Genomic DNA, 13261 nt, shown 5'->3' with positions numbered 1-13261 from the left:
TGTAGCGATTGGCAGAACTATGGCAAAGGTTGGCAAAAGGGAAGGCTTAACGACAAACACGCATATCATATCTGTCAGCATTTGTCCCAAGGACATACACAAATGCGGCTTTTTTTATTTTATATAATTGACTAAAGAATATACTAATAGCATCTATATAATTTCTATCGCTAAAAGCTAAAAGTGTGAATGCTTTGGAAGACAAGACATAAAAAGTTTACAGTGGCTTGGTACAGAGCATAAATGCTTGGGAAACACTGCAGCTGTCTTTTAATCACTTGCTACATGGTTTTCGTTCTGTAGAACATGCCAGCGCTCAATCTTCTTATCTTTATTCTTCAGGCACTCATACCAGTGTTTCAAGCGTTCTCCTTTGGCATTGATGCCCAGCTGACAACCACCTGTAGAGAGACATTTAAGAGCAAAATTGTCTTTACAGCAGAATAACACATTTTCCCAACTATTTTAGATGTGTGAATTGCCTACAGCTATCACAAGAGGGAGCTTAGGAGCTTACTACAGCAATAATAAAAATGGAGGTGCTGCACTCCCCTATGAGAACGGACCGATGGTGCATGTAAGACGTTTTGAAATCAGCCTTGTAGCTCTTACAGTGAAAACCATATCCTTTGCAGTAACTGTAGCAATGGGTTCCTGTTTGGCAGTACCACTTAGTTAAACTGTCAATCTGTAATGTGACTATTGTTAGAACATGCCATTATTGATATATTATCTTTATACCTGCCATACATCTCCCAGAACTTGTACCAAGGTGATATGCCATGATGTGATGGATATTATATACGGCATAATGTAAGGAAAGTACTGAGTGAATGTGTAACACTTAGGTTATTTCATCTGTATTATTACAGAAAAAACATGAGATGATTCAATACCCTCTGACCTAATTTCCATCATAGGTCTTTGTACAGTAAAATGGTGCTGTACTAAACCAGCGCAAGAGTTGCCTCTTAAAGAGGTAGTGTCCTATCTGTATGTGGTTACCTAAAGAGACTGTGTACCAATTTATTCTGGTGTCTACAACTAAGTCTGCACCCTCATTGAGACACTATATAACCACTAAGCCTGTCAAAGATTGTTGCTACGTGCATGAAGTAAAGACTGCTTTGCTTAAAGTGTAACTGTCATTCTTTTTTTTATTTTTGTACTGTGTAGGGTCAGTGATACTGACCATTTTTGTAATATACTTTAATTACTGAAATTGTACATTTCTATTACAAAAATAGCTCTAAAGTGGCCCATTTTGACCCTTAGTAATGCTCTTCTGTTTACATAACACAGTCACTGTTGTCTCCACTGTTATGTAAACAGAAGACAGAGGAGCGTTGCTCGTTGCTACTGCACTTTAGAGATATTTTTCTAATAGAAATGTATGATTTCAGTAATTAAAGTATATTACAAAAATGGTCAGTATCAATGCCCCTATACCTTACAAAAATAAAAAAAGAATTACAGTTCCATTTTAAGTTCTGTGTCCACCTGATTCCTTTCACAATCCTAGAGAGAGGAGCTACATGATCCTCCTTATTCTGTAAGAGGGCCTGGCTACTACGACTCCAAATACATACACATTTGCAGTACTCAGCAGTCCCACAGAAGCAAACGGCGTGGTGATCACACATGTGTAACATGCTTTCATTCTCATAGGGGATTCTGGGACCTCCTTTTTAGTGATCACTGAGGGTCCCAGGGGTCATGTGTATAGGGGATGTGTTGCTAGTTTAAGATATCAACCAGAACAGCAATCTGGATCTAAATTTTGTAATGCGTTAAAAGGCAGAGATTGACTTTAAGCATTAATTATATTTTATCTTTTGACAAGTTAATCAGTGATTTTTGCACTAGTAATGATGATTTTACAGTCTGAGTACTATAGGCACAAATTTCCAGAAACAGTACTCATTGAAGGAAGCCCAGAAATGTATGCATCCATAAAAGCAGTAGATTTAGTTGTAGCAAAGTACATACTTTGCTACAACTATAAGTTAGAGTTTGCTTAACATTACATGTTAACCCATTCCTAATGCCTTGTAGGGCTAGCTCAGCTGAATGTAATGACACCTTTCACTTAGCGATCTGTTGCTTCATATGAACAACTTTTAGCAAATGAGGCAGTGGAAAAATGGCCCTAAAGAGCAGTCCATATGCAAAAGAGCAGTTAAAGGGAACGGGTTAGGGTCCATTCACAGGTTCGTTTTTTCTTTCCTGATCTGTTCCTTTTTTTGGGGAACAGATCAGGACCAGTTCTGGACCCATTCATTTTCAATGGGTCCTGGAAAAAAATCGGACAACACAATGTGTGCTGTCCGTTTCCGTTGTTCCGTTCCGCATGTCCGATTAAATATAAAACTTGTCCTATTCTTTTCCGCAAAAATCGGATCCTGCTACAATACAAAGTCAATGGTTCCGCAAAAAACGGAAGACATTCGTATGTCATTACGTATGTCATCCGTTTTATGCGGAATCCGTTCCTGGAAATTAAATCCTGCCCACAGAAATCACTTCTTCACTTTTTTTTTTCTTTTTTTTTCAAAGAAATCCAAACAACTTTATTTGCTTTGTGAAATTTACACATGTTTCCGTTTTTTGCGGATCCGCAAAAAACGGATGACATACGGATGACATGCGGAAACATTTTCAGGAACAACGGATCCGCAAAAAACGGACCGAAATTCGGGATATAGAAAAATACTGACGTGTGAATGTAGCCTTACCATGAAAACGCAGTGCAATCTGCAGACACCTTGTAATATAGCAGGAGGGCAGTGGCGTACATAGAGAAGTAAGGGCCCCATAGCAAGCATGAAACCAGGCCCTTCATACAGGACAGAAGGGTTTCTGCCTAAACCCTTTTCAATGACCCTTGGGCCATTTTTCCACTGCCTCATTTGCTAAAAGTTGTTCATTTAGAGGGTAGAGTCCTGACCAAGTTTTCACCTCCAGTAGAAGAGGACATAATCCCAACTAAGACTGGGCCCCCTCTTGCCCTGGGCCCCATAGCATTCGCTTGGCCTGCCACTATGGTAGTTACGTCCCTGGGCCAGGAGAAGCTGAGCAGATTGATATAAATTCCTGCTCATATTGGGCTTTCAAGTCAAGGAAGCGGTCCTATCAGGGATTCACAGCCTTCCTTCTATGACTGTGATTTCAGAGTTACCTGTCAATCACTGATAGGACTGCCTTCTTGATTCCAAAGCCTAGAATTCGCAGGAAATTAAATTAATTAAATACATGTTTTACTGAATCTTTTCCCTTTCAACTATATATCAATCTGTTCAGCTCCTTCTGCGCTATATCATGCTGCCTGCAGCTCAAGTACCATGTTAGACCTGACAGGTTCCCTTCAAGTGCATCAAGGGTGAGCCCAAGCCACTTTATGCACCCTTGCTCCATCTGCTTCCTCTTACAGCCCCAAATGTGACCATAGCATTGAAAGAGTTAAATGTCTGTGATGGCTTCTATCATCATTAAATCTTGTCCTTCAGAAGAGAAACATCTGTACCTAAGAAATTGCCAGTAACCCAGGATGCTGTGCACTAGTCAGTAGTATGACGCATTGTATGATGTCTTCCTTTTCTTTGGTTTGTAATGGTTATTATTTTTTCATTTTCTTTGCTATATGATTACCTATACAGACAATGGCTCGTATCATCATTGCCGTGTATGACTACTCTCAAAGTGGATTTATAGTGTTTGTCATTTGATTGTACAAAGATTATTTTTTTATAAAAAGTATTGAAGAGAAAGGCACTGGACACTGAGGACACTGAGCAGTATACCCACTGGAGGACGACAGCAGGGCATTCTGATGTTACAATTGATTTACTGTCTAGCACAATGTACAAATGATCATCTTACCTATATAATCATTAGACTTCCCAATATCATAGTCCCAGACTGATACATCTAGCTGTTTCTTTGCCAGATCACTGTGTTTTATATCGAAGAAGAATTCCTGTATAAAAAAATAATAATAATAATAGTTTGAGTAAGAAAATGCTAATAATTTAGTTGTCGGTTATTTATTTTATGTGATTGGTACAGCATACATATTTTAGTTTAAAGAACACCTGTCAGCAGGATTAACTGTACTAAATAAGGCACAAGGCCTGCTAGGGTTGATCTTGCTTATTAAAACAACTGTCTTGTAAAAATCAGATGCAGCATACCCAGAGGAGCACTGAGGGTCTAGGTCTCGCCCTCGGTGCACTTACACCCTAATTTGCATAATGAAACACCACAGCCAATTTTCACAAGACAGGTATCATCTTAAGCAGCCAATTAACCAAACAATATGCCTGGTTTAATAGGGTTGATCCTGATGTTAGTTGGGTTCACCAGTTAGAATGGTATTATCTTTACTAGCAATACAATGAAAAAAGGTATAGTATGATAACACTCAAAGGTAAGGGGACACTATAATATTAAAATTGAATAATTTACATCGAAATTAGAGCTTAACTAGTGATAAGCAGTGCAAGCTTCGGATGTTATATCCGAAGTCGCTTTTCGTTAAAAACTTCAGATTAATACTGTACTAAGATCTTTCTCAGTACAGTATTAAAATGTATGGGCTTCGATGTGCCGAAGTTAGTTATTCATGAAGTCGGGCATGAATTCATTAAATAACTTCGGTAGTTGATCTTTAAAGTGGAAAACCACGTTAAAACTTGAAACTGAACTCAGATTTGGTTCCAACTGGTACCTTGGAACCAAAGCCAGTTCAAGTTTTAAAGTGGTTTTCCACTTTAAAAATCAACCTCCGAAGTTATTCAATGAATTCATGCACAAATTCGCGAATAACTAACTTCAGCTGATCGGAGCCCATACATTCTAATAGTGTATGGAGACGGATCTCCGTAATTAATCTGCTTTGCTCATCTCTTATCTTAACCCTGTGGCATCCATTCCCTAAATGTGTACTGTGGTTTGTCTTGCCCAAAGGTTCCTTACGTTACAGGTTCACTTATACCACATTGACCACTTGGAGCCAGTAGTTGTGCCTTCACGATCAGCAGAGGGGGAGATGGTTGTGATTGACAACCACCCTCCTGCTATAATGGCTGGAATCTGTGAAATCTTAAATATTGGCAATCTCACCTCATTAAATTCTGGATTGAGAGTCTTTTTTTTTATTTGAGTCTTTTGCTTGGCCTTTTTGCCTCCTTCAGGTTTCAGCCAACTACAATACAAAAGCACAAAGGTATCTGTTAAATGTATGTTTAAGGGGTTGTGTATTAAAGGGACTCTGTCACCAGTTTCTAACCCCCCCTTTTAAAACGATTGTTCTCTCCATTGTGCCCTTGTCATTACAAAGCTGTTGTTATAAGATAAATCCGGCTTGTAGTTTTGATAAAAATCGCTTTTATCTAACCTGTCAATCTTCTGGATAAGGTGCCCAGGGCGTTTCTGAAGGTCTGAATCTGCCGCTCTCCGCCGCCGCCGTTGGTGCCCAGCTCCTCCCATGATCCTTTCAGCGCCACCTCGATGTAATGAAATCCGCCTCCGGCTCTCCTCAGTGCCCCCTCCTCCTTTTCAAAGATCCCGCGCGTGCGCACAGGCCTGTGCCTGATGCGCCCGTGCGGACTTTTAGATTCTGCCTCGTTGAGCGAAGCGCGCATTCGCGCGCGTTCGCGCATGTTCGCGCGCGTGCGCGCACATGCGCACTTCGCTCGACGAGGCAGAATCTAAAAGTCCGCACGGGCGCATCAGGCACAGGCCTGTGCGCACGCGCGGGATCTTTGAAAAGGAGGAGGGGGCACTGAGGAGAGCCGGAGGCGGATTTCATTACATCGAGGTGGCGCTGAAAGGATCATGGGAGGAGCTGGGCACCAACGGCGGCGGCGGAGAGCGGCAGATTCAGACCTTCAGAAACGCCCTGGGCACCTTATCCAGAAGATTGACAGGTTAGATAAAAGCGATTTTTATCAAAACTACAAGCCGGATTTATCTTATAACAACAGCTTTGTAATGACAAGGGCACAATGGAGAGAACAATCGTTTTAAAAGGGGGGGTTAGAAACTGGTGACAGAGTCCCTTTAAAGATATGTTTTCCTTTATCGACAATCAGGCATGTTACTTCCATGGAAGGTGGGAGATAAGCAGCTACTTCATGTGTTGATAATATTAAGGGAGACTACACAGATATTCAACTTGTTGGATCACTGTTTGTCTGGCTATACCAACAAAAATTCTATGTCTATGGTCATCTTAACCCAATGCTGTATTAGAGAGTCTATGCGAGAGGTTTATCACTTTACCATTTATACTTTATTCGTATATTGTATAAAATATGATGTAATACATATAACTAATATATGATGTAATACATATAACTAATGCTCTGTGCAAAATGAAGTTTTATTCCATGTGGGTTCTGGTCTTTGAGAATCTGAGAATTGTTATAAGGTCAATTTTGGGGCGGGGGGGATTTTAACTATTATTTTACTCACTTATATAGCACTGAGATATTCTGCAGTGCTTTACAGACATGGTGTTCATAATGGGGCTCACAATCTAAGTTTCATATCATTATGACTTTGGAGTGTGGGAGGAAACTGAGTACCCAGAGGAAACCCACACAACCATGGGGAGAACATACAAACTCCATGCAGATGTTGTCCTTAGTCAGATTTTAACCTAGAACTGCAGCACTGCAAGACACCAGTGCTAACCACCGAGCCACTGAACCACTGTGCTGCCGGCAGCCACCATATTGCCCATGGAATTTTATCATGAAGGTAACATTTGAATTCATTTATTCTCGTGTCTGTGTTGCTTTAATTTGCAACAACATTGCGCAATGTTTCATAGATTTGGTGCATCTTTATTATTATTATTTATTATTATTAAAGCGCCATTCATTCCATGGCGCTGTACATATAATAAGGGGTTTACATACATAACACAGACAATTGCACTAAGCGTGAACAAGACGAGTTACAGACTGCAACAGAATGAGAGAGGGCCCTGCCCGTGAGGCCTTGCAATCTACAGGATCTTTGCAAAACAATACTTTTGTCTACAGATGTTACATAGGTGTTTTACGCTAGCCTCCTACTGAAGAAATATCAATACTTTTTTAGGCTTTTTAAAAAGTAGCTTAACATGGCTTACAGCTAGTTAACATGGCAGATCTTGTCCACTTTTCCATCCATTTTTCAAAAGTGATGAGAATGGTGTAAAATCACAAAAAGTTGGCAATGTTTCCACGAAAAAAGGCATGTACCAAAATGTTTTAATTTTATTATCACAATAGCAAAGATAATATACAGTATTTAAACATAGCTGCAGTTTCTGATTAGGGGGGTTGTCCAAGAATATGGTTTCATTGTTTTTCGTTTTTCTTTTTTCATTTTAAAACATTGTAGGGGTTCTCTGAGATTTTTAATTATCTTGGACAACCCCTTCATTTCAAGATGCTCTTCCATCAGCAAAAAGGGATTCGATTTGTAGTTATAACAAAACATTTTAATTGAGTACAGTGCATTATGTGTTAATGAAAATTAATTTTTGGGGTATATTTATTAATGTTACTTACAGTTTGACAAATGGATCAGAGTAGCCATTAGCATCCATTGCTGCCAAGTGAACACAGCGTACAATTCCAACAATCAGTCCTCCTTGTTGAGTACTGTATAGGAGAGACACCAGGATCTTTCCTCGGTCTTCTACATCTCCTCCACGATCTGTCTACAAAATGAAAAGTTGGTGAGATGCCTGGCACATACATGCCAAGGTTAGAAAAAGGAGAGTACCATAAACCATAAAGTAATAACCTTTCAATTGTCATTCAAAAGAGTGTTTCTTCAGGGAGGAACAAAAATACCAAACTTCAAAAAAGCTAAATTTAGCCAACTAAGAGAGGCCATTGGGCCTAACTAAATAAGACAAAGTCCTCAAAAATAAAAATACAGCCACAAAATTGGATATTTTTAAAAGCATCCTAAAATCTAATTGTGAGAGGTACATACCTTAAGGGAATAAAAGGTTAAGGAACAAGAAAAAACAAAACAATGTGGATAAATAGAAATCTAAAGAAAGCAATAATGACAAAAAGAAAACATTGAAATCACTAAAACAGGAGAGTAGCAAGGAAGCATTGACAAACTATAAGGAAAAAAATTGAATATGTATAAGACAAATAAAAGCAGCAAAACTAGAGACCGAGCGATTCATTGCCAAAGAGAGTAAAACTAACCCTAAAATGTTCTTCAATTAAAAAGTATAAATCTGAAGGTGTAATGAGGGGGGAGTTGCAGAGAGAGATGAGGAGAAAGCAAAGCTATAACATTTTTTTTTCTCCTCTGTATTCACTGAGGAAAATAAACTGTCAAATGAAATGCAAAATGTGAAAGTAAATTCCCTATTAAAAGTGCCCTGTCTGACCCAAGAAGAAGTATAGTGGCAACTTAAAAAAATTAAAATAGACAAATCGCCAGGACCAGATGGCATTCACCCCCGTATCCTAAGAGAATTGAGTAATGTCATAGCCAGACCCTTATTTCTGATATTTAAAGGACTCTATACTGACAGAGAGTGTTCCACAGGATTGGCATATAGCAAATGTGGTGCCAATATTCAAAGAGGGTCCAAAAACAGAGCCTGAAACTATAGGCCAGTAAGTTTAACATCTGTCGTAGATAAACTGTTCGAAGGTTTTTGAAGAGATGCTATACTGGAGTACCTCAATCTAAAGAAGCAAATAACGCCATATCAGCATGGCTTTATGAAGGATCGGTCATGTCAAACTAATTTAATCAGTTTCTATGAGGAGGTAAGTTCTAGACTTGACTGCGGCGAATCAATGGAAGTAGTATATCTTGACTTCTCCAAAGCATTTGATACTGTACCACATAAAAGGTTAGTATATAAATTTAGAATGCTTGGGAAAAATGTCTGTATGTGGGTAAGTAACTGGCTCAGTGATAGAAAACAGAGTGCATTACTTTCACTAGTGAGGTACCACAGGGTCAGTATATGGCCCTATTCTCTTAATATATTTATGAATGATCTTGTAGAAGGCTTGCACAGTAAATTTTTGCAGATGACACTAAACTGTGTAAACTAATTAACACGGAAGAGGATACCCGTACATACTAAATGGTAAAACACTGGGTAACACTGACATGGAAAAGGACCTAGGAACTCTAGTGAACAGCAAACTAAGCTGTAGAACTCAGTGTCAGGCAGCTGCTGCCAAGGCCAATAAGTTGCCTCAAAATGGCCATAGATGCCCGTGATGAAAACATAGTCCTACCACTTTACAAATCACTAGTCAGACCACACATGGAGTACTGTGTACAGTTCTGAGCTCCTGTGAACAAGGCAGACATAGCAGAGTGGGGAAAATTGGCTTCTACCTCACAGGGTTTTTTCCTGCCTTCCTCTGGATCAACTTGCAGGATAACAGGCTGAACTGGATGTTTTTTTCAGACTATTATAAACTATAACGGTAAGTAAACACTCGCGCTGCCGTCTGGATAAATTGGGGTGGAGATGAGCTCACACAAACAACCTTATGTGTGAGCCCCGTCGCTGCAGGGTTCTGCTGTGGGGTTAATTGCCAAAAAACAGCCCACAAAATAGGAGGAGACCTATTGTTGAAAAATAGAAAAAGGAGAAGAACCCGCGCTGACTCTATTTATGCCTGAAGAAATGCTGGTAATCTCAGACTTCCTATGGTATGCAGGACCTTCTAGTCATCAATATCTATTATGGTAGCTCTATTCCTGTCAGTTCTGAGTGGATAACTGCGCTTATTTTATACATGCAATAAGTGTTGCAGAAAAAAACTGTTGCGGACTATTATGGCAGTCTTAGGCACTTACTGTTATGTGCTCCGCTCGGTTCTTTTCAGAAAAAGTTCAATATTCATAGTATTGATGATCCTGCCCTCTTGTCCCGTTCTATCTTCTATCTTCAGCTTGTTCTGTGTAGCGTGCGCAGCTCCGGCCGGTAGCTTGCGTGCGCACAGAGCAGCCGTTGTTTGGTACGTTGTCCTGGAGACCTGTAGTGTGACGTCACACCCGAGACTACGGAAGCCTCTAGGGTCCACAATTCCTCCGACGCGTTTCGGAATACACTGATTCCTTCCTCAGGGATAACTGTGAAGCCTGTTGAGCCGATTTTTAAGCTTGCAGGTTTCCATGGAAACGTTTTTTGTTGATAGTGCACTTAGAGAAACAGTGCTGGAACTTCAAGGGGTGCCAGGAATATTGAAGAAAGAGGGTTAAGTGGTCGGTTAGTAGTTAAAATTGGGTTAGTTTGAGTACATATGGTTCTTTTACACTATTACTCCCCAGAGATATTAGGAATGGTTGAAATGTATGTTAGTTAGTTTAGCAGAAGGGCCTGAGTATTGGGATGATTTTTTTATTTTTTATTTTTTGGATTGTTTGTCTTGCGTAATGACTTTCTTACTATTAGCTGTTTATATAAGGAATTTACAGGAATGCGAACAATTCGATTTCTTGATTCAGGCCTGTAGGAGCCAGGGTGTTTAGGTTATAAATGCACTCGCTCTCTTTGCGGGACATTGCCTTTATATAATCACCCCCTCTGGGATCACGCCTCACTTTCTCTATACCTCCAAAGGATGAGCCTTCAAGTTTGCCCTTGTGTTTTTCCATGAAGTGGCGTGATAGTGGATGGCCCACAAATTTTTTATTTATGTTTTTTACATGTTCCCATATTCTGATCTTTAGCTCGCGTTTGGTTCTCCCTATGTACACCTTTCCGCACGGGCATTTTATATAATAAATGACCCCCTTTGAAAAGCAGGACAAGTGTTTTTTTATTTTGTATGAATTGTTTTCACTGGTGATTTCTTTGATAATGTTTTTTTGTTTAGAAGCTTGGCAGGCCTTGCATGTTCTGCAAGGAAAAAAGCCTTTTTTGTCATCTGGTATGGTTGCCTTTTTGTTTTTCCCTTCAGTTGTAGTTCTGATTGATGGGGCTATTAAATTTCCTAAGTTTTTTTATTTTCTAAAAATAAATTTAGGGGCCCTGGGTAATTTTTCCCCAATAATTTTATCGTGCTTCAAAATGTCCCAATGTTTTTTTATGATTTGTCTGAACTGATATTCTTTTTCATGATATTGAGTTATTATAGGTATAGCAAAGTCCGTGTTATCCTTCAGTGTGTTTTTTTCGCTATCAGAACTTTTTTCTTTCCGAATCAGTGATTGTCGCTCTATTTTCATAACTTCATTTTTAATTTTTAATCTCCTCTAATTTTATAGCATTGTAACCCTTTTCCAGGAATTTTTGTTGTAAATTGTTTGCCTCATATTCGAACTGTTCATTTAGGGTGCAATTCCTCCGTAGGCGGATGTATTGGCTCCGTGGGCTATTGGTAAGCCAAATTGGGAGATGGCAACTGTCTAGAGCGATAAACCCATTACTGTCTGTAGGTTTTGTATATGTCTGGGTCAGTATTGTGTTATTTTGAATTTTGATGGTTAAATCCAGGAAATTGATTTCCTGGGTACTATGGGTGGACGTAAAATGTAGATAAAAATCGTTTTTATTTATTTCATTTAAAATTTTTTGTAAGGACGGCATCCCCCCTTTCCATATAAAAACAATATCATCTATGAATCTCCGCCAGAGGACCAGGTTCGCGCGGAGCTCGCCATCAGGGAAGATGGTAAGCTCCTCCCACCTTCCCATATATAGATTAGCGAAACTCGGCGCGAACCTGGTCCCCATAGCGGTCCCCCACGTCTGGAGGAAAAAATTGTCTTCAAATTTAAAATAATTATGATTCAGGATGAATAAAATACATTCCCCAAGGAAGTCTATTTGTTCTGGTGGAATGTTTCCCTTTTTGTTCAAGAAGTGTTGAGCTGCTTCCTTTCCTTTATTATTTTCTATCACTGTATACAGGGAAGTAACGTCGAGTGTCCCCAAGATGTAATCTGGTTCCCATTTCACTGTTTCCAAAATTTGTAAAATGTGTTGTGTATCTTTTAGGTAGGCCGGCAATTCTTGGACATGTTTTTGGAGAATAGTATCCACATATTTAGATAGATTGCTAGTTAGACTGCCTATACCGCTGATTATTGGGCGCCCAGGTGGTTGTGACTCTGATTTGTGGATCTTTGGTAGGTAATAAAAGCAGGATATGCGGGGATGTCTTATATTTATAAAATCAGCCTCCTCTTTGTTTAAAATACCTAGTTTCCTTCCTTTTAATGTCAATTTGTTAAGTCTCAGCTTATATTGTTCTGTGGGATCGTTCTTAATTATTCTGTATGTTTTTCCATCCTTGAGTATTCTGTTTGATTCTTTTTGATAATCTGCAAGATTAAGTATCACTATGCCCCCTCCTTTGTCGGCAGGTCGTATAATTATGTCATTGTTTGTCTGTAGTGTTTTGATACTCATTTGTTCCTCTTTGCTGAGATTGTGTTTACGCAATTTATTATTTTTCTTTGATTTAATTTTCCTTAAATCCCTGATGACAAGGGTTTCAAACGTTTTAAATGATTCTGAATATTCGTTCAATGGGTTGAACCAGGATTTGTTCTTTAGTTGGGTATGTAAGAAATTAGTCTCTGTACTCGTGTTTTTATTATTTTTATTTTTATTTTTATTCTTGTTATCTTCATTCACCCCTCTATTGATGTATTTTGTCAACGTGTTTAGTTTAGGTGTTTTATTACAGTTAGATTGGAATTCTTTCCTCTTTAGAAAATATTTTTTTAAGGCTAAATGCCGTAGAAATTTTTTTAGGCCAATAAAGGCGTCAAAGGGGTGGAATTTGGCAGAGGGTGCAAACTTCAGTCCTTTTTGCAGTAAGTTTATGTCACTATTGGTTGGTATGTATCTGCTGAGATTGAAGATTTTTTGACCTGTTATTTTGATTTCCTTTTTGGATAGCCTTTTTCCCCTCTGTCCTCTTTTTTGTGTTTTTCTTTTGTGGTTCTTGGTTGAAAAAAATCCTTCCTAATAGATTTTTTCACTATGTTGGTGTTCCCAGTGCCTTGATTTGATGAATTTCTCGTGTTTATGGTATAATTGGATCTGTGGGATTTTTTTGAATCATTCTTTTGGACTACTGCACTGTAACTTAAGAGGTTTGGGGTCCCTACAGTTGAGTTATTTTTATCTTGATTGGATCTATTGGTGGAATTATCTTCAAGTGGACTGTATCTATTCAGTAATTCCAACGGGCTACTTGGAATCGTCTCCCCCTGTTGGCTGTTGCGGGTATGGACTGTTGGGGTGAGTGGG

General features: G+C 39.1%; 1 protein-coding gene across 1 annotated transcript in view; it reads right to left on the bottom strand.

The window, feature by feature from the left end:
- Nucleotides 1-270: 270 nt before the first annotated feature.
- RPH3A (rabphilin 3A) overlaps nucleotides 271-13261 on the bottom strand; it is a 305156-nt gene continuing 292165 nt past the window's right edge. Inside the window, exons 17-20 of the mRNA XM_044282127.1 lie at nucleotides 7563-7714; nucleotides 5122-5203; nucleotides 3880-3976; nucleotides 271-401 (exon numbers count right to left, since the gene is read on the bottom strand). Of these exons, the coding sequence (XP_044138062.1) occupies nucleotides 271-401; nucleotides 3880-3976; nucleotides 5122-5203; nucleotides 7563-7714 (462 nt within the window). The remainder of the gene's footprint in view (nucleotides 402-3879; nucleotides 3977-5121; nucleotides 5204-7562; nucleotides 7715-13261) is intronic.

The sequence above is a fragment of the Bufo gargarizans genome, chromosome 1 (assembly GCF_014858855.1).
Source record: "Bufo gargarizans isolate SCDJY-AF-19 chromosome 1, ASM1485885v1, whole genome shotgun sequence".
Taxonomy (NCBI): domain Eukaryota; kingdom Metazoa; phylum Chordata; class Amphibia; order Anura; family Bufonidae; genus Bufo; species Bufo gargarizans.
The sequence above is the reverse complement of the archived record's forward strand: the minus strand, read 5'-3'. Positions and strand labels throughout refer to the sequence as shown.